Source organism: Caretta caretta, chromosome 1 (genome assembly GCF_965140235.1).
Source record: "Caretta caretta isolate rCarCar2 chromosome 1, rCarCar1.hap1, whole genome shotgun sequence".
NCBI classification, from domain to species: domain Eukaryota; kingdom Metazoa; phylum Chordata; order Testudines; family Cheloniidae; genus Caretta; species Caretta caretta.
The window spans coordinates 144,215,853-144,237,225 of record NC_134206.1 but is presented as its reverse complement, the minus strand read 5'-3'; the positions used below and the strand labels follow the sequence as shown (position 1 = coordinate 144,237,225).

Here is a 21,373-nt window from a genome sequence, read left to right as displayed (position 1 = left end):
TCATGATTTTAAAGCCAAGTTCCTGATTTTGGGGGCCCGACTTGTGGTTTTTTGAAAATATGGGGATGGCAATGCTGCTGGGCCCAACCGCCTTGATCTTGCTGCAGCATCTGTGAAGGTGCAATTGCAGGGTCAGCGCCTGAGCTGCCCCTCCCTCACCACATCCAAACCATTCTAAAAAGGCACTTCTGCCATCTCACCTATTAGCAGTGAGGGGGAAGAAAAATAACAATAAAAAGCCCAAATTGTCCACGCATGGCCACACCTTGCTATACAACCACACAAGAACTGTACTGTCACTCTTGTCCTTTTCTGTTTATTATTCTCCTCAGTCTCACTAGTTTTCCAAATGCTTACAACATTTTAACCTTTGATTGCATGTCCCCTGCACTTCTCGCTCCAGTTCTTTGTTTAATATGGATGGTGCTTTTTATCATCACAAAAGGCATGATAAAAATATCTCTCCTTTCTTATATGACAATCTGAAGCAGGCTTGGCATCAAAGATATGAGATGTTCACCCCGAGATATCTCATTTTATGGCAGCTGTTTGAAATTTGACTCATGGAACTTGAAGATCAGTTACTCTCCGTCCGAGAGAGCCTTGACATTATAGTATTTGTAAACCTTTAACATCACAAATACACACCATTGGAAGCAAAATGTTCTTACTCATTGAGACGTGATTGTTACCAGAGTGAGGAGAAAGCACCTCAGAATGCTGGAGGTCGAGCTAGGAGGAAAGACACATTACAAATATAAAGTAGAACAAATGGTCCTGTTTTATTTTTGGATAATTAAAATAAAACATTAACAACAACAAAAATGATACATTCTGCCACTTTCATGATCATTTTGGCTCTATTCAGGAAAGCATTCCTATTCAGGAAAACACTTAAACACATGCTTAAAATTACGCAAGACCTGTTCTGACCTAATTAGGGTTATACATAAGCATGTGCATAAATGCTTTTCAGAATTGGGGCCTTGGGCCCAGATCCTCAACGGTATTTAGGTTCCTAACTTCAACTGATTTCAGTGGAAATCTGTCTTCTTAGCTGCCAGCGCAAAAGTCCACTTAATCCACTTGCTAATCACTGCCTACGCTGTAAATTTCATTGCTCAAATATGCAGTGTAGCTGTAGTTGTGTCAGTCTTACCTTGAATGGTCGCTTAGAGTATATGCTAACTACTTATGCTCAGGAGTCTGTTCCACCTTGCATTTAGCTGTGATGCTGGAGTACCTTTCCCAGACCTAGAGAAGAGCTCTGTGTGGATCGAAAGCTTGTCTCTCTCACCAACGGAAGTTGGTCCAATAAAAGATATTAGCTCACCCACCTCATCTTTCTATTGCTCAAATATGACACATGAATAATAGTAGAAGTATTAAAAATCTACTCTAAAAGCATAATAGCTAAAGAGACTCTCATGGTTAAACTAAGCTCACATTGATTTTAAAATATAAATCTATTTTAATGAGCATTTCAGATATGTGATTGTGACAAATGCTTGGTTGACAGTGATGGAAAATGAAGCCTTCTCTCCACAGAATAGGTTAATCAGAGGCAGTATCAATATAGGCTTCTTGTTTTGCCCAGATAACACACCTTTAACTGTGTGTGGGAAGATCCAAGTCATTCAGTCTCCATGCCTGTTCCAAACACTTGATTTGAGTTCTAAATCCCCATGTATGCTAGGAAATTGATCAGTTAGTAGCAACAGGTCCCAGTGAAGCAATGCTGAAAGCCATTGAATTTAATGTATGGAACAAAACAATTTTCAACATCATTAGAGAAAAAGCATGACTTTTGAAAACGATTTTGTCCCATTTGCACGAGCAATTAAATTGTTTCCAATCCCAATTCATGAGAAGACTTGTTGGCTCTAAATAGTCTATTTTCCCCATTTGGGGTCCCAGGAAGTCACAGCCAGCCACAATAAAACACTAGCAAATGCCATCTTATGTGGATAGGTAATAGATTACAACTATGGGAGTAACTATGCTAACTGCTGTGGTTAAGTATCTATGGCCTTGTCTACACTTAGAAAATATATCATGTTAGAAAACGTGCTAAATAACAAGATGTTAAACATGCTTTGGCATATAGCATGGACAAGTACAATCGTGTTTAAAAAGTGTAAGCTGGTCATGATTAACCTTAGTGGGAGAATCTAGAAGCTAAGTCATATCTGATATCATGTATTTAAAACAGATACATTTTCCTAGTGTATATATGGTCAAAGCATCCATGCCCAATGTGAACTAGAGAAGCCAGAAGAGACTGAGAAGGAGCTGAATGCTGGTCTCTCATGACACACACAACTCCTGACAGCTTTCTAAACATTACATGGTGTCAGAAGTTATATCAAACCAAAATGGAGCAATTAGCCTCCTCAAAGAACACTGGATTTCCAGGGACCCCTTATGATAGATGGAAATTCATTGAAATGAGACTAACCAATGGGTGTCAGTGATGGCAGTATTTGGACCAACAAGTCTAAAAACAGTCTAAGTCTTAGTGCAGTGTTTCTTAAACTGGGGGTCCTGACCCAAAAGGGGGGTCACAAGGCTATTGTGGGGGGGTCATGAGAGCGGCATCTGCTGGCAAGGTGCCCAGCTCTGAAGTAAGCAGCAGAGCAGAAATAAGGGTGGCATGGTATGGGAGGAGGGACATCAGAGCTTTCAAATGGCAGCCCAGCAAAAAAAGTTTGAGAACCCCTGTCCCTAGTGGGCTTCAGGATGGCTCAGGATTGGGGGTGAGGGGGGAGCAATAATTTGAAAATGATTCCTGTTAATAAAAATACTTAGCTTTATAGAAAAATGTGTATACATTATCTCAAAGCGCTTCACAAAGATAGTTAAGTATCATTATCCCCATTTTACAGATGGGGACACTAAGGCACAGCAGGTCAGTGGCAGAGCACAGAACATAACCCACCTCTCCTATCTCCTAGTCCCATACCCGATCCATTGGATCACACTGCCTCCCATGGGGAGGACTATTGATAGCTATTATTAAATAGTCATGAATGGTTACTGTGTGCTTACTGGTATAAAACAGTGGTTCTCAACCTGGGACATGCATAACCCTGAGGGTACGCAGAGGTCTTGCAGGGGGTACATCAAATCATCCAAGGTATTTGCCTAGTTTTACAACTGGCTACATAAAAAGCACAAGCGAGGTCAGTCCCAATTTAAATTTCATACAGACAAATGAGAAAGTAACCAATTTTTCAGTAATAGTGTGCTGTGACACTTCTGTATTTTTATGTCAATATTGTAAGCAAGTAATTTTAAGTGAGGTGAAACTTGGGGTATGCAAGACAAATCAGACTCCTGAAAGGGTTACAATAGTCTGGAAAGATTCAGAATCACTGGTATAAAAAAGACAGGAAAAAGTGACAGCCCTCACCCAAAGAGCTTATCATTACTGAGTTGGATATCGCATGCAGGATGTGTTGGGGTCTGAGAGGATATATTTACTGAGGTATGTTAGCTGTTGTGGGTTTGGTGAGAAGAGTGAGAGTTGAGGAGGGATTTGAACAAAGAGAGGGTGGGCACCTGAAGTGTTGGAACAGGGAGAGAGCTCCAAACACAGAGGTGGCTACACGAAATGAGGAAAAAACCAAAAAGAGTGAGTCTCCAGTGTTGCCGCATTATATAAAGACCATAATGTGTGCAAACCTGTATTTTATCAATTCACATTTATACTGCAGGGTTCAAACAAGCTGATGGGACCCAAACTGTCTGACAACTGCATGAAATTATATGGAGACAGAAATCTCTCACTCTGTGTATGTATCTCTGGAAAATAAGGAGGTTTATCCTCCCACTTTTCGGTCCTTTCTGTCCAGGTCACAGGAATTTATACCAGAAGCTGTTCCAGCTTGGAAATCTGCTATTTGCAGTATAAGGATATAAAAGTTGCAATGGACATCCCCTCAAGGTCCCAGCATGGATTCACCAAGGGAAGGTCATGCCTGACTAATCTAATCGCCTTCTATGATGAGATTACTGGTTCTGTGGATGAAGGGAAAGCAGTGGATGTATTGTTTCTTGACTTTAGCAAAGCTTTTGACACGGTCTCCCACAGTATTCTTGTCAGCAAGTTAAGGAAGTATGGGCTGGATGAATGCACTACAAGGTGGGTAGAAAGCTGGCTAGATTGTCGGGCTCAACGGGTAGTGATCAATGGCTCCATATCTAGTTGGCAGCCGGTATCAAGTGGAGTGCCCCAAGGGTCGGTCCTGGGGCCGGTTTTGTTCAATATCTTCATAAATGATCTGGAGGATGGTGTGGATTGCACTCTCAGCAAATTTGCGGATGATACTAAACTGGGAGGAGTGGTAGATACGCTGGAGGGGAGGGATAGGATACAGAAAGACCTGGACAAATTGGAGGATTGGGCCAAAAGAAATCTGATGAGGTTCAATAAGGATAAGTGCAGGGTCCTGCACTTAGGACGGAAGAACCCAATGCACAGCTACAGACTAGGGACCGAATGGCTAGGCAGCAGTTCTGCGGAAAAGGACCTAGGGGTGACAGTGGACGAGAAGCTGGATATGAGTCAGCAGTGTGCCCTTGTTGCCAAGAAGGCCAATGGCATTTTGGGATGTATAAGTAGGGGCATAGCGAGCAGATCGAGGGACGTGATCGTTCCCCTCTATTCGACATTGGTGAGGCCTCATCTGGAGTACTGTGTCCAGTTTCGGGCCCCACACTTCAAGAAGGATGTGGATAAATTGGAGAGAGTCCAGCGAAGGGCAACAAAAATGATTAGGGGACTGGAACACATGAGTTATGAGGAGAGGCTGAGGGAGCTGGGATTGTTTAGCCTGCAGAAGAGAAGAATGAGGGGGGATTTGATAGCTGCTTTCAACTACCTGAAAGGGGGTTCCAAAGAGGATGGCTCTAGACTGTTCTCAATGGTAGCAGATGACAGAACGAGGAGTAATTGTCTCAAGTTGCAGTGGGGGAGGTTTAGATTGGATATTAGGAAAAACTTTTTCACTAAGAGGGTGGTGAAACACTGGAATGCGTTACCTAGGGAGGTGGTAGAATCTCCTTCCTTAGAGGTTTTTAAGGTCAGGCTTGACAAAGCCCTGGCTGGGATGATTTAACTGGGAATTGGTCCTGCTTTGAGCAGGGGGTTGGACTAGATGACCTTCTGGGGTCCCTTCCAACCCTGATATTCTATGATTCTATGATTCTATGATTCAAGTAAAGCATATACATTAGTCAGGATCTTGCCATGGGCAAGCTGAGTTGGGCTACAAGTATTGTCCCAGCTTTCACAAGACAGCACATCTGTCCACCTTCTATACATTTTGGGTTCCATCTTCAATAAATTTGCCATTTAGGTTGATCTTGGTGTTCTGTTTGTTGTCGCTAGTTTCCTGGTCAGTGCACTCTGGAAGTTCCAGATCATCATATCTTTTCCTATACACCACCCTTGAGATCAGTGTTATCAGAAACATTTCCATTATGAGGAGCTGTTGATTCATATCTGGCAAAAAAAAAAAAAGAAAAGAAATCACGTCAGAATTGGGGAAGAAGAGAACAGTAGGTTTAACTCATCCCCATTTGCCCAAAGGGCACAGGCACTGACTTTTATTTTTCCCTGGGGGTGCTCCACCCCTGCTCTGCCCCAAGGCCCTGCCCCGACTCCACCGCTTCCCCTGAGGCCCCACCCTCGCTCCACCTCTTCCCACCCCCGCTTCACCCTCTCCCTGAAGCTCTGCCCTCGCTTTGCCTCTTCCCGCCCCCACTTCAACCGCTCCTGGGGGCCCCCACCCACCCGCCGCTCGCTGCTCTCCGCTGAGAGCTCCCCCCAGCCGCCAAACAGCTGATTGGGGTGCCACCGAACAGCTGTGGCTGGTGGGTGCTGAGCACCCACTATTTTTTTCCATGGATGCTTTAGCCCTGGAGCACCCACAGAGTCAGCACCTATGCCAAGGGAAGCAGCTTCCTCCTAAGCCAGCAAGTGGCTGTTGTAGCCCAGGTGGGATTCACCCCTGCAGAGGGTAGCCAGGATTTTCAGGCTAAGCTGCCAAAGAGCCACAGAAGCTCTAGGCAAAAGTTGCCTTGGGATGGGTTGAATCAGCACATCTCCTAGATGCCCAGGCCTCCCCCCTCCCTAGCAAGAGTTGGCTTGGGGAGGGTGGGGGGAAGGTTCCTTGCTCCTGGCTCCTTCCAAGGATGAGACTGGTGCTACTGCCTCCCATTTCTGGGTGGAGTTGCTGCTGGGAGCCTTGCTTCAGGGTTACACTGCTGGGAGATGGGAGTGAATAAGGTCTAAAGCCTGGTTTACACTTAAAAGTTAGGTCAACATAGCTATGGAGCTCAGGGATGTGAAAAATTCACAGCCCTGGGCGCCCTAGCTATGCCAACTTAACTCCTGATGTAGATGCGGCCTTGCTGATGGAACAATTTTTCCACTGACCTAGCTATCACCACTGAGGCAGGTAGATTACCGACTTCAATAGAAAAACCTTTTTCATCACTGTAGGATGCATCTACACCAGTGGTCCCCAATCTGTGGGGCACGCTGTGACATTCTGTACCCCAAAGTAACACCTTGGTGCCCCCATAGTCACCAGTGTTATAGAATTGCAACAAATCTTGTACAAAATATGTCATGTAAGGTGTCAATGGAAAAGGTATGGTTTGCTGATTATGATTATCCTATTTGTATGCAGGTATCATTTTTCTATCTGAAGTTATGAATATTGACTATGGGCCAGTATTTCAAATGTGTTTACTCCTGGGTAACACCCATAAAGTAGTTTACATCCAGTCTAGCCAACACATTGTGAATGGACTAATCAAGGACCATCAATAAACACAATGGGCCATGGGAAAAGCTTTTCCCCACCCAATGGACTTTCCTGTGAACGTTCTAGCCAGAATATGGGTAATGGCCCCTACTAGGACTCATCCAAGCATGCAAGGGCATGTGGCTTGATCATGTGACACTGGACTCCATCTTGTGCCTGTACTTTACTGTACAAACTGTGCTGGGGACTTTGCTTCGAACAAAGAAGTTCCCTCCACATTGAAGAAGCTATACAAGGGGGAAGTGACATCATCACTGGGCCTCACTCCTCCTACAACAAAGCACCTTAGGAACAAAGACTGACTTGGGGATGTAGTCCCAGTCTGAAGGGATTTATAGCCTGTGTAAGGAAGATTGTTGGACTGTTTGTAGCATCAGGGTGAGACACTGCTTGATTCAAATCCTGTCTGATTTAGAACAACGCTTCCTCAGCTCTCGTCCCCTAAAGCCCCTACTCTACTTGCGCTATATTGATGACATCTTCATCATCTGGACCCATGGAAAAGAAGCCCTTGAGGAATTCCACCATGATTTCAACAATTTCCATCCCACCACCAACCTCAGCCTGGTCCAGTCCACACAAGAGATCCACTTCCTGGACACTACAGTGCTAATAAACAATGGCCACATAAACACCACCCTATACCGGAAACCTACTGACCGCTATTCCTACCTGCATGCCTCCAGCTTTCACCCTGACCACACCACACGATCCATCGTCTACAGCCAAGCTCTGCGATACAACCGCATTTGCTCCAACCCCTCAGACAGAGACAAACACCTACAAGATCTCTGTCAAGCTTTCTTACAACTACAATACCCACGTGCAGAAGTAAAGAAACAGATTGATAGAGCCAGAAGAGTTCCCAGAAGTTACCTACTACAGGACAGGCCTAACAAAGAAAATAACAGAACGCCACTAGTGGTCACCTTCAGCCCCCAACTAAAACCCCTCCAACGCATTATTAAGGATCTACAACCTATCCTAAAGGATGACCCAACACTCTCACAAGTCTTGGGAGACAGGCCAGTCCTTGCCTACAGACAGCCCCGCAACCTGAAGCAAATACTCACCAACAACCACATACCACACAACAGAACCACTAACCCAGGAACTTATCCTTGCAACAAAGCCCGTTGCCAATTGTGCCCACATATCTATTCAGGGGACACCATCACAGGGCCTAATAACATCAGCCACACTATCAGAGGCTCGTTCACCTGCACATCCACCAATGTGATATATGCCATCATGTGCCTGCAATGCCCCTCTGCCATGCACATTGGTCAAACTGGACAGTCTCTACGTAAAAGAATAAATGGACACAAATCAGATGTCAAGAATTATAACATTCATAAACCAGTCGGAGAACACTTCAATCTCTCTGGTCACGCAATCACAGACATGAAGGTCGCTATCTTAAAACAAAAAAACTTCAAATCCAGACTCCAGCGAGAAACTGCTGAATTGGAATTCATTTGCAAATTGGATACTATTAATTTAGGCTTAAATAGAGACTGGGAGTGGCTAAGTCATTATGCAAGGTAGCCTGTTTCCTCTTGTTTTTTCCTACCCCCCCCCCCCCAGATATTCTGGTTTAACTTGGATTTAAACTTGGAGAGTGGTCAGTTTAGATGAGCTATTACCAGCAGGAGAGTGAGTTTGTGTGTGTATGGGGGTGGGGAGGAAGTGAGAAAACCTGGATCTATGCAGGAAATAGCCCGACTTGATTATGTAAAGAGTTGTCACTTTGGATGGGCTAGCACCAGCAGGAGAGTGAATTTGTGTGGGGGGGTGGAGGGTGAGAAAACCTGGATTTGTGCTGGAAATGGCCCACCTGTTGATCACTTTAGATAAGCTATTACCAGCAGGACAGTGGGGTGGGAGGAGGTATTGTTTCATATTCTCTGTGTGTATATAAAGTCTGCTGCAGTTTCCACAGTACACATCTGATGAAGTGAGCTGTGGCTCACGAAAGCTCATGCTCAAATAAATTGGTTAGTCTCTAAGGTGCCACAAGTACTCCTTTTCTTTTTGCAAATCCTGTCTAGTGTATTGAACTTAGATTGCAATTTTGTTTTGTTTTTTCTTAGGTAACCAACTTTGATTTGTACGTTATCACTTACAATCACTTAAAATCTATCTTTCTATAGTTAATAAATCTGTTTTATATTTTTTACCTAAAACAGTGTGTTGCTTGAAGAGCAAAAGGGAAATCCGCTCAGGAAATCCACTCAGGGTTGGTGCATTGGCCTCTCCACACTGAAGGCTGGACTGGGATATAAACTTACACTGGTCAGGCTTTTGACCAGAGCAAGATGGTAAGGGGTCCTAGGCTGGAGAGCTAGTCGGGGGACTGGCTGGAGCCACTCTATTGTTAGTCCATGAGTGGATAGGAAAAGCATTCATGTAACTGCAGCAGTGGGTGTCTCTGTCTGTGAATGTCTGTGTAAGTGCAGGATCTGGAGGGAGCTGCAGCTTGTCCCAGCATCACAGTGAGTGAGGGAGCCTAGGCTGGTGAGACAGAAGGCTCAGTGATACCCCAGTTTCAGGTTGCACCCTGGGGAAGTCCATCACACCTGCCCCCCTAGGGGGGCACAGAGAAACTTTAGAGAGGCATGTAGCAGGCCCGGGCCAGCCCCCATGGGAGGGTGGGGAAGGAGAGCCACCCAGCCCTGCTCCACCCCCAGCCACAGCTCCACTCCACCTCCTGCTCTGCCCCCAGCCCAGCTCTGCCATCATTCGCTCTCTGCCCTGAGGCCAGCTCCACCTCTAGCCCCAGCTCCTCCCCCCATCCCTAGTTCTGCCCTCAGCTCCACCTTCAGCCCCAGCTCCTTTGCTGAACCAATTGCGAGTAATGGAGTAGAGTGGGGCACAGACAGATTCCATTACGGGATGGGAGAGGCATGACAGGGAAAGGTTGGGCACCACTGGTCTATACTATGGGGCTGCAGTACCATAACTGTGCTGCTCTAGCGCCCAGAGTGTAGACATGGCCTAACCCTCAGCTGAGTGGTATTTGTCTGTTCTACGGTAACTTTTGAATACCACATCTGATCAATTCCAAAATTTCAGGGAATATTCTAGGCGTCAAAGAGCAGAAAATGGTAAAAAAACAAAAGGGGAAAAACGGGGGACACACCACGCCCCTGGCATCTGGTTAGCAGAGTCACAGCTTCAAGCGCCTCCATAATTTTCTATGGATGGTAGCCATTAACACTTTCCAGCCTAACGATGCCCATCTCATCTCATCTCATCTCTTTCCAGCCTCCCGACCGAGTTTAACATGCCAACAGCCTGAACGATTTATCTCCCAACAGAAAGAAAAGAAATGAGAAATGGGGGGGGGAGGGAGGGAAGACCAGACTGGGGGTCTGGGCACACACAATACCTTGTAGGATCAGCTCCTTAATTCTCACTGTTTTGGAGTTCAGATCTCTGTAAAGTGCTCTGTTGCTCATGAAAGCACTTTAGTAAATACATACTTTATCTCCCAGTAGATTTGTGGCTGTCCAACTTCAGAAACCTTTGAAGGGGCCTAATTTTCAAAGGCTCGATGGTCAGTACTTTATGAGATCAGACCCTTTACCACATCTCAGGTTAGACACTCAGAATCACCAGTCATTTTTCAAAATGTACAGTACTGCCAACCTCAAGCATTCAAAAATCATAAGATGGGCCCCCAAAAAAACATGAGATAGTTGTTTTTACAATCTCATGATTTTTAATCCTAATATGTGTTGGATTTTTTGTCTTTGACATCTGGTTTCTGAGTCATTATCACTTATCTCTGCAACCAGGAGAGAGAGAAAGGTTTTTCTGGGAAAGCTGAAATGCTCATGTAACTGCAAGATGCCAGGAAACAGATATTTAAGGGAAATGCCAAAATGTCACAAGACACACATTAAAATCGAGAGCGTTGGCAACACTGATTTCCAGGCCTTTATACATTTAAAAAACAACCCTTCCCCACTCTACAGCCCTCCAAAAGAACCTACATGCTCCTCTGGCTGAAGAAGCCAGAGGTGGTGCACAGGGAATAATTCCTTGTAGAGCCAGGATGTTGATGATGGCTGCCTGGAGTTGGCTCAGAATGAGGACAAACTATGAAAAGAAACAAAGAAAAGAAGATTGATGCATCAGTACCACAGAAGGGCTGTAGTTCAGCACAGTGATCTTGCTTTCATGAAGAATATAAACTCCTCTTCCACCTTCTTTCTCCCCTCTCCTCATCTCCTACCCTAAGCCTGCCTCCCCTGCAGAATAAATCTTTTGGTGAAAGCAATATAGCTCACAGCTTGAAAATTAAATCAAACTTCCTAGCTGTAAAAAAGGCTTGACCTCAGCTCTTCGGTCTAAAGGTGCAATGGCTGTGAGGCTGCCATTTGGGGTATCGATCAATATTTACTGCTTCATATCAGAAGCAAACATAAGAAAAATGGAGTCTTACCAGCACTGTAATTATTAATTTGTACCCACCTGTACCTAGGGGACAAGATTCTTCTGTTGCCCTACTCTGGTATGAGGTGTTGGAACACACACACGTGCACACACACAGCAGGGAGATGATGACCGATTCCTGCTAACTCACTGTGGCAGGGGTGACTCTTAAACTGTCCCCTAGTTAGAAAGGAAGTGACTTTTGGTGCAGAAGAAACTAGATTCTAGGACAGAGAGGTCTTTGCAGTGGAACCCAAGCTGGGGAAAGCCAAGCTGGGGGAAGAAAGGGCAGGGTGATGTGTGTGCATTGTTGTTGTTTGAGTAACCAATAAAGCCAAATGTCAGGAAGGGAGTAAGTTTGGACTAAATTCTGTGGACCAGCTTTACAAAGGTGTATACGTGCATTAAGATGCAGATAGGAACCTAGTGGGATTCACAGACACGCTTAAACAGATTAGGGCCCAGATTTTTAAAGGTATTTAGGCACTGCTGTGCTCAATGTTGCAAAATCTAATTGATTTAGGAGCCTAGCTCTCATTTTCAAAAGGGATTTAGACACACACAAAACTAAATCCCATTGACAGTCAATGGGCAACACGTTTAGAATCTGGGCCTAGGTGCCTAACTCTCACTGAAGCCATTGTAGGCACCTGGCCTGCTTAGGTGCTTTTGAAAATCCCATTAGGTCCCGATCTGCATCTTTATGCACCTAAATACCCTTGTAAATCTGGCCTTTTGTGTATAAATTCTTCTTAGAGCAGGCTAGAAACATGGCCTGCTCCCTCAAACTTTTCTTGCTCTGTTCCTGACCTGAGAATTTTCCCCCTGAGCTAGTCAGTGTCTCACTAAGAAGTTCTTTCTGAACCCATGTCTCTAGTTGGCGTGTGACCAGAGCATTTTTGAAATTGGTCAGGAAAACTGAGCTTTGCTTACATTTACTGCAGAGCGTTCGCTGTCTCAGCATGTTCCCTGCCCTGCCCATAAAGTAGTCCATCCATAAACAGATGTAAAAATCAAGAAATTCCTTAAGGCCAGTGAGAACAGAATAACATTCAACTGCTTTCTTGGGAACTGATAAGTGTGGAGGAGGGAAAGAAAATCTGTGGTTCAGTGTAAGATTATAAAATCCATTGCATAGGTTAAAATGATCAGAACTCCCCCATGAATACATTTCCCATAAAAATACAAACACAAAAATGTTTTCATTCACCTCCAGTATTATTGTGTTTACTAGTTTAGTGCTGTCAGTGTCCGGGACACAGAGAAAGACTGTTCCTGTCCTAAGGATTTTATAATCTAATGGCCTGAAGCACTTCATACGAGGTGTAATATTCCCTTCTGTGAGTAGTGCCTTGAGTTTAATGGGACTGCTTGTGGTAGTAAGTCTGACTACTGAAAGTAAGTGCTGTAGGAGCAGATGCGAAGGCCAGCTGTGATCATGCAAAACAGATTTCAGGGCCACGTCATCAGGATGAATCACCCAATGAAGTAATTTTTAAAAACAAACAAATGCATGTGATCTCAGAATAGAGAGAGTGCTCTAGAGTGTGACACCTCTTAGTCTGTGCTGGCCTTCGCCATATATCTTGGTGGACATCCAAAATATTTAGGGGGCACATATGGAGTATCAGTGACTCACTAGCTTGAAATCGTGTTTAATTCCATGTTGAAGTTAATGTACAGGCTGACTTCAATTAAATAGGGTTGGGGGAACTAGCCTGAAAACTATCATACATAGATCTATACCTGAGAGCAGAATCCAGTAAAAACTACACGCAGCTTTTGTACTGTGTTAGATGGTGAAAATCCTAAATACCAGAGTGAATTTAAAACTATACTGGTCTCAGATCCAAAAAAACTTTGCCATCTCCATCCTGCCAGACAAACGGCAATATCAGATGTGCGTTGCTGGATGGCATCCAGCTGCTGCCTGCCTCCTACCCGTTCCTTCAGGTTGTACTGACATGTACTGACTACTTGTGAGTGTCTCATGGACACAGGCTGCACCTCCTCATTGACAGAATATGGCCAGAGACTATGCAGCCTGCTGTACACTGGCCTATACCTTCTCTACACTGAGTGTACAGCCCTAGTGTAGACACACTGTACCAGTGTGTAACCCGTTTGGGGTTTAGAGAGAATGGCCCTTTTAAATCTTTGCCCTGAGGGGAGGAAGGGCTGATTGTTCCAGGAAGAGGAAGTTCCGTTTTGGGAGCGGTGGGCATGGAGAGAAGGGAAACGACAGGGGGATGGGGGTGTCTGTAGCTCCAGACTGCAGCGAGGGGGCCCTCACAGAGTGAAGCAGCCAAGAACCTGCCTGAAACCTGGGAGGGACAGAGCGGCCGATTGGGGACACCCCAGGACAGGAGCCAGGAGGAGCACCATGCCAGAGTGGAATCACCCGAGAAACAGGAGCTGGATTCAGGATCACTGTTGGCCAGAGCTGTATGGTGCCAAGAGTACTGGGGATTGTGACCTTGCACTTGGAATAAGGAGGGAAGCTGTAGCTAGCTAAGTGGGGAGGTTGCCGCTCTGTGTGGGATTGCAGAGTGGCAGAAGAGGGCACTGGAGCGGTTTGTGGGAAAGTTCACTGGTGCCCAAGATGACCAGGAGCACCCAAGACTCGCTGCCAGACTGGAACTCTGCCACTCTGCCCGGGACTCCTGAACTCTGAGAGCAGACACAGTGCTCGGTGTCTGCCCTTTCAGACTGTGGTACCGCTGGGCCTGTGGGGCCTCGTGGTAGGTGTAATCCTGTTTTACCGCTCCCCCTATCTTCCCTCTTGTTGTTCTTCTCCATTCATCCCCCTGTAAATAAATATTTCCCTCTCCTGTATTCATTGTACTGTTCTGGTGTGTGCGTGTGTTCACATCGGGGGGTATGGAACAACGTGTCCCTGGGGCAGAAGGGACTTTCCCTGCTGTGTTCCTGCGTGCCCCTTTTCCTGGCCAGAGCTGCCTGCAGAGCAGATTCCGTCTTGGCCATGAGGATGCTAAAGTTACAACTTAGTGTGACTTGCACTAGGTCAACTTAGTGAGGTAAACTGCCCCGGTGTGAGTCATGGCATTTACACTAAGGTTTTTCATCGACATAGACAAGGCCTTACAGTACCACCTCCTAGGGATGCCCACAGATGGCAGCGCCGCAATAAGAGGATCCTGACTCAATCCTTTCTTGAGGATGGAGGTATCTTTCATGGGTTTCTTTAATATGGAAAATGGATAGAACTAAATCTGGCCCATATCTATTATTCAGTGGTTTCCTGCCAATGTTTTTATTATTGTCTTATTCTCATTTGTAGACTGGCCAAGAAAAATAACTAACATCACAGAAACAGCAGCATGGTGCAACAATTGAAACAAGAAGAACCACCCCCACGCCCCCCAGTTCCAGAACCCTTCCCATCTTTTAAAGTACACACTAGAATTTTAACATTGTATTACAGGATACACCATGAGGCTTCCTTTATGCTGAGAAAAGAGAGCTCAGCTCTGTGCTATTTTTTTCCCACAGCCCAAGGAAGAATGGATTATAAATATTTCTCAGTTCTCCAGCATTATACAAAGACCAGATGCAAGTTAATACAAGTTGAGCATGAATAAGAACAACACTTCAAAGAGAAACCACATCTTTAACCAATCAAAGGGTGTGCCTTTGTACAGTAAGTTTTAAATTACAGTCTTTGAACTGAGAAGCAATACGCTGTACCAAATTCTGCCCAGGACTTGGGTTATTCTATATCAACAGCAATGCAAATTCTAAACTGGAATGTGAAGATTCTCACCTGATAAAGTGCAAACTTAGGGCTGATCTTCTTAGGGTTAAGAAGAACTTGAACTTGTTGAAACATGATTCCAATTGGCCATAGAGCAATCATTGTAAGGACACCGACAAAGCAGTTAATCCATATTGCAGCTCCATTAGGAGTAAACTAAAAAGCAAATTAAACAGGCATATGGATAAGACTTGGCAATTGTGAAAACATGCAAAAATAAAACACCTATTTCTATTTTTATGAAAGCTGAAATCAACAGCAGAGGCTCCTGGGATTTGCAGTGGAAACTGCTCTGGGGACACTGCCAACAGAAGGGATAATACGGAATGCAGTACTTGATCACCAATCAGCCAGTGGCCTGCAAAACTGGCAGGACCTGGGAAGGTGACGAAGAGGTAGATTATTCCAGGACCTGAGCACCATCCCTCTCCCGTCAACACCAATGGGAGTTGCTGGTGCTCAGCATCTTGTAGGATCAAGCCCAGAATGACCCACCAGAGGCTTCTTCTGAAAGACAAATTGTCTCCCCCAGAAGACTCAAAGATATTTTAGGTTATATTTGTATTGCTGTAAAATAATACAAAAGGCTTTATTATTACTACTACTCTGACTCACGCAGCATGTCTTTTTTTTGTAAGAGGTCCAAACTTTTCAGTAGGTGTGTAGACATTTAGATTCCAGGCCAGTACTCAGCACCTACTGATCCTGTGACCAGAGAGCCTATCAAGTGAAGTACGGCTTACAGTGACCAACCTTTTAACATTTTTTGAGAGGCCTCTTATTTTGAAGTTTTCAGGGGACCCCGTTTAACTTTGGGACAGTCCTGTTTGCAAAATGCCCAGGCAACTCCTTTGCTTGAGTTTTCACCTACAAATAATTGCATTTTTGCTACAGTGGAAAGAGTTAAAAATTTGGCTTGAAAACAGTCTTTGCTTTTTGTGAATGGGAGAAAACATGCTGAGTCCACTGGCTTTAGCAGTGGTGTAATTATCCTCAGAGTTGTCTCGCTTTTTGCGTATTTTAACAATCCATTTGAGTTTATAGGGCGGAGCCAACACATCAGGCAGTTCAGATTTACCTTTATTCACGTGCTTCTCGGCTTGGTGTTTTACAGAGAACATGAAAATCAGTTCCTTCATTCAAGGCCAAGGGGATCTTACCACAGACTGGGTAATTCTCCAGGATGCCACCAGACACTAGGGGAAGGAGAAGCAGGCAGCGGCGTATGTGGAGTGAGTTGAACGATGGGTGCCACAGAGATGTGTGAATGGAATCAGAGGAGGATTAAAGGGCAGGTGGTTGTCTGATGATGATTTTGAATCCACAATTTGAGCTGGCTGGAATTTTTCAAACTAAATCTCTTAGAAATTTGAACTTTTTACACAAATAGAATGTTTCACAAAGACTTTTTTGTAATTTTCTGGTTTTTTGGAAATTTTCCAATGGAAATGTTTAATGGAAAAAATTGTCCTTGAGGGGCAGCATTGTCTAGTAAGTAGGGCTGGAGCGTGAGCTAGGAAACCAGGCTTCTATTCCTGGTTCTGCCATTGACATGCTATGTGACCTTGAACAAGTCATTACCCCTTACTATGCCACAGTTTTCCTTCCTACCTCTGGTGTGCCTTGTCTGTTTAGATTGCCAACTCTTCCAGGCAGGGACCATCTTTCACTATGTGTTTGTACAGCACCTGGGGATCTGATCTTGGTTGAGGTCGCTAAAGGTACGTCTACACAGCAAGTGGCAGCCCACAGCAGCAAGTCTACACAGACCTGGGCTTGTGCTACCATGCTCAAAATAACTGTGTAGACAGTGCTTTTTAGCTGTAACTCCAGCTGGAGCTTGGCTCTGAAGCCCACCCCTCGCCCTAGGCTGCAGACCCCGAATTCCAGCCACAGCTGCAACGTCTACACAGCTCTTTTTAGCATGGTAGTGCAAGCCCCAGGCTCAGAAGCTTGCCGCTGCGGGCTGTGTAGACATACCCTAAGTGTAAGATAAATAAATAATAGCCACTTGTTGGTTATTTGTCAGAATATTTGAAGGGCTTGGAGGTTTTCTATTGCCAATTTGAAGTGGTCAGACAAACCACGCGATGGGATTTTTCCAAAACTGAAAAATGAGAACATGAAAAATCTGATCATTGCAAAATACCATGGAACGGAAAACTCATTCGAATTTGCAGACATTTCTAAGAGAGATATTGTATTTTTCGCCTAGCTCTGAGATGATGTCTACCTCAAGCAGTGGGCCGCACGACAAAAAGGTTGGAGACGCCTTGTTTGGGGCATGGTTAATGCGGACACTGCCTTTTACATAAATTCTGTGACAGTGCTGGTGCTGTCTAAATGGTCCTGGTTCTTGGTGCAACACATTTGTTTAAACACACTTGGCCCATTCGCTGTTGCCTGGCAACTTATGTAATTATTAGCGTAAGGAACTCACATGTATAGCCTGTGCAGACCTTGTAATGGAATTAGTATAGCTTACCCCTGATTGGTCATTGCCCACCCGAGGCTGTCCACACCAGCTGAATAGGAACTCAGTGATTGCCAGTCCATGGCTGCTCAATGCCAGTCCCTGGCTCCTCACCTGCTAGGTACTGTGCTCTTGGAATAAAGCCGGACACTCCTTCAACTGAACCGGAACCGGCTGTGAGCGTTATTTTGTTGCATGACAACCAGCAGCCGTTGAAGGTGAATGTACAATGCTACTTTACGCTGAGTTTGCACAAGTATAAATGACAGCACACTATGCGGTGGGATGATAAATTGGGGCTGCTGTTTATATGATGCTGGTTAGTACATAAACCTGGCTTTTTAGACACTCATTGTCAAGCCAAAGTTTACAAGCTTGGTGAGCAATGGCTGATTAGAATATTTACTTACATCAGAAAGGCTGTAGTTTCCATTGGTCCAAAGCACTATTGATAGAAACATTAGCACAGGTCGAAGGAAAGCAAATTGAAAGGTCCCCAACTTCAGCAGAAACAGGGTTCGTCTGGCAAGTCAAAAAACCACCGCTGCTCAATACCTTGTTAATAAGCTTAACACAACTTCACTAGATATTGTCTAATAGTAGAGGCCCCACATTTTCCATATGTACTGTACATGGCTGAAATCTGGCAAGGAACATCTTCTAGAACCTAAACAGCTTGTCTAGAGCAGGGGTTCTCAAACTGGGGGTCACGAGCTGTCAACCTCCACCCCAAACCCTGCTTTGCCTCCAGGATTTATTAGGGTGTTAAATATACAACAAAGTGTTTTTAATGTATAAGGAGGGTCACACTCAGAGGCTTGCTATGTGAAAGGGGTCACCAGTAAAAATTTTTGAGAGCCACTGGTCTAGAATTCTCTAATTTTTCACAGCATATTGAAAGATGTAGACACTAACTTAGCAGAACAGGCACAAAATAATGTTTTTTGCTCCATTGCTGGCTCTGCAGCAGCAGTTCAGTAACTAATGGAGCTGTGCAAAAGGTGATGTATTAGAGTCTACTGGGGAGCCAATGGCAGAACAGCTAGCACCTGAAATTTGCCCTTAGCTCCTCCACTGCAGCCATACTATCCCAACCTTCTGCTACAGTGGGCAAGTTGGTGCTTCATTACCAGCATTAAACTTAATGGCAAGTTACCATAGATCAGTGATTCTCAGACTTTTGTACTGGTGACCCCTTTCACAAACCAAGCCTCTGAGTGCGACCCCGCTTATAAATGAAAAACACTTTTTAATATATTTAACCCCATTATAAATGATGGAGGCAAAGCAAGGCTTGGGGTGGAGGCTGACAGCTCATGACCCCCCCATGTAATAACCTCGCGACCCTCTGAGGGGTCCCAACCCCCAGTTTGAGAATTCCTGCCATAGATCTTTAGTCCTTGTCTACAGAAACCGTGTCACATATGGTGGCTTCTTCCTGATTCCACCCTTCCTGATTAGCGAACCCCCAGTTTTGTGGTAGTCCAGGAAAGCAAGGGTTTTGCAGGATCAGGAGAGAGGATCAGCATTTTCCAGAGTATTCCTCCATGAACACTGTTCAGTAGCCATTCACTTTTCTTCCTAGGTCGGAGGAAATCATCCACCTTTGATCACTACGCTACCTAGCCCCAGCAGAACAGATGGTGCAAGCTTCCCTCTTTTCAGTGAGTCATAATCACAGACCAAAAAACATCCTTTAGATTTTAATGCTGGTTTAAAAATACCATAAGGAAAAGGTGGGGGGCAGGGAAGGGGAAGACCCTTGCCACTCAGGCACATGAAAGCTGATCTATCTGAACTATCTAAGTGCACACTGGGCAAGGTCCAGCTCCTGATCCCCTTTTCTTTGTCAACTTTATTATTCCTCACCTATTTCCCAGCTCTCGCTCTCTCTGGTTATTTCGGTCTTCACTGTTGTGCCCTTGGCCCCTCAGACACTCTACCTAATGAAGGCTCAGCAGCCAGCCAGCTGCCATTTAATGTGAAATGTGATATATTAATGAAGCTTGATTTATTGTAATTGCTCAATTAATACAGCCATAATTACATCATTACAGTGGTAATTTTACTCCCGCAAATCATTACAGAACTATAAACGGTACAAACAAGTGTGAAATGGGCTGAGACAGGTCACCCGATTAGTGCATTTGCCCTTTCAAGCATTTGGAGAATAGTGTGACAACAGAGCAATTGTTGCTGATAGAAACCTGTTACTGTACCTCCCCTCCCCCTGTTCCTGACCCTTATCGCTCTTATCTGCACTATCCTGTCTTATGTATCATCCTTATTTGTTATTTTAAAAAAAAAGCTCTTTTCAGCCAAACAAGAGACACCTGCAGGAGGGGCCAGAGGAGGCTGAAATTGTCAAGACATCATCCTCTGTACTGGAAGAAGCTTAGAGAGCTCAAGAGTAGGTAGAAGGCAAGGCTTCCCAACCCTAGGTACTGATGAGAAGGAGCCCACCATAGGTCTACAGAGGTAGGAGGCATCCCACAAAGATAGCCATCCTTCTGCCCACTGGCAGCATGACTCCAGCAACAGCCCCACTTTCACCGAAAGGCTGAATGTCCACTGGGTTGACCAAGAATTGTCTGGTCCCCAACTCCAAGCCCTTCTACCCCAAAACAGTGGAGGATAGCTGCATGGTGCAAGCTGAAAGAGTAAATTTTGACGTGGCCCCATAATGATAATACACCTTAAAATAGACAGCATGAGATTCACAGAGGTGACACATTCAATATGCGCTGGGTGCAAATTTTCTCTGAAGCAGGAAGACCCAGTATCATATGTATGGCTCTGCTAAGCTGCTGGTTTCTGACACCAGTACTCTAGCTGGGGAGCTCTAAAGTGAAACTCACCTAGTGATGTGTACATGAGGGAGGCAAAGGCAACAGCAACAGAAGGGACCTGTGCTGATCTTGAAACGATCATTTTCAAATCTAGTGAGAAATAACTTTTGACCTCCACACTCTTTAATCATCATCAGCATGAACTTGTGGATCACAATGGCAAAAAAACTACAAGAGAAAAAATATCAGGTTAAACATACACAATGTGCATGTGCTCTTTGTATACCAGCATAGACACCGTTCTGCATCTATACCAGCATAGACATGTATCTTTAACCATCCTACTCCAGGATTTGCAATGCTGACATTTCCTAAAAAGTCTGTTATAAATAGTAATATTTAGCGCTAATTGCATAGAAACATTACTTTACAAGGGCAGGCTGAGTTAATTATTAGTTTCATTTTACAGATAAGGAAATTGAGACACGGAGCAACTAAATGATTTGCCTAAGGCCACCTAGCATGTAGGTGGGAGAGTCAGCATTAGAATGCAGGAGCTCCTGGCTCCCGCGCTAGTGCTCTATCCATTAGACTCCGCTGCCTCTGCTTTTTGTACTGTTTTTCTACTTGTTGGCTGAGCTCTCACCAATGCAGTCATACTTTGTACCCACACAGTCAGAACTTGTAAGCAAACCACATTTGGCCTTCAGAATTTTCATTGTAAGTATATAGCCTATGATTGGCCTATGATTTGATGGGCAGGGATGGTGTCCCTGGCCACTGTTTGCCAGAAGCTGGGAAAGGGCGACAAGGGATTGATCACTTGATGGTTACCTGTTTTGTTCATTCCCTCTGAAGCACCTGGCATTGGCCACGGTCGGAAGACAGGATACTGAACATAAGAACATGAGAATGGCCATACTGGGTCAGACCAAAGGTCCATCAAGCCCAGTATCCTGTCCTCTGACAGTAGCCAATGGCAGGTGCCCCAAAGGGAATGAACAGAACAGATAATCATCAAGTGATCCATGCCCTGTCACCCAATCCCAGCTTCTGGCAA

General features: G+C 44.8%; 1 protein-coding gene across 1 annotated transcript in view; it reads right to left on the bottom strand.

The window, feature by feature from the left end:
- Positions 1-763: 763 nt before the first annotated feature.
- The window catches only part of LOC125642255 (organic solute transporter subunit alpha-like), a 48,724-nt gene continuing 28,114 nt past the window's right edge, over positions 764-21,373 (bottom strand). The window contains exons 4-8 of the mRNA XM_048863273.2: positions 20,383-20,541; positions 17,935-18,046; positions 15,061-15,207; positions 10,835-10,940; positions 764-5,506 (exon numbers count right to left, since the gene is read on the bottom strand). Of these exons, the coding sequence (XP_048719230.2) occupies positions 5,319-5,506; positions 10,835-10,940; positions 15,061-15,207; positions 17,935-18,046; positions 20,383-20,541 (712 nt within the window). The 3' untranslated portion in view covers positions 764-5,318. The remainder of the gene's footprint in view (positions 5,507-10,834; positions 10,941-15,060; positions 15,208-17,934; positions 18,047-20,382; positions 20,542-21,373) is intronic.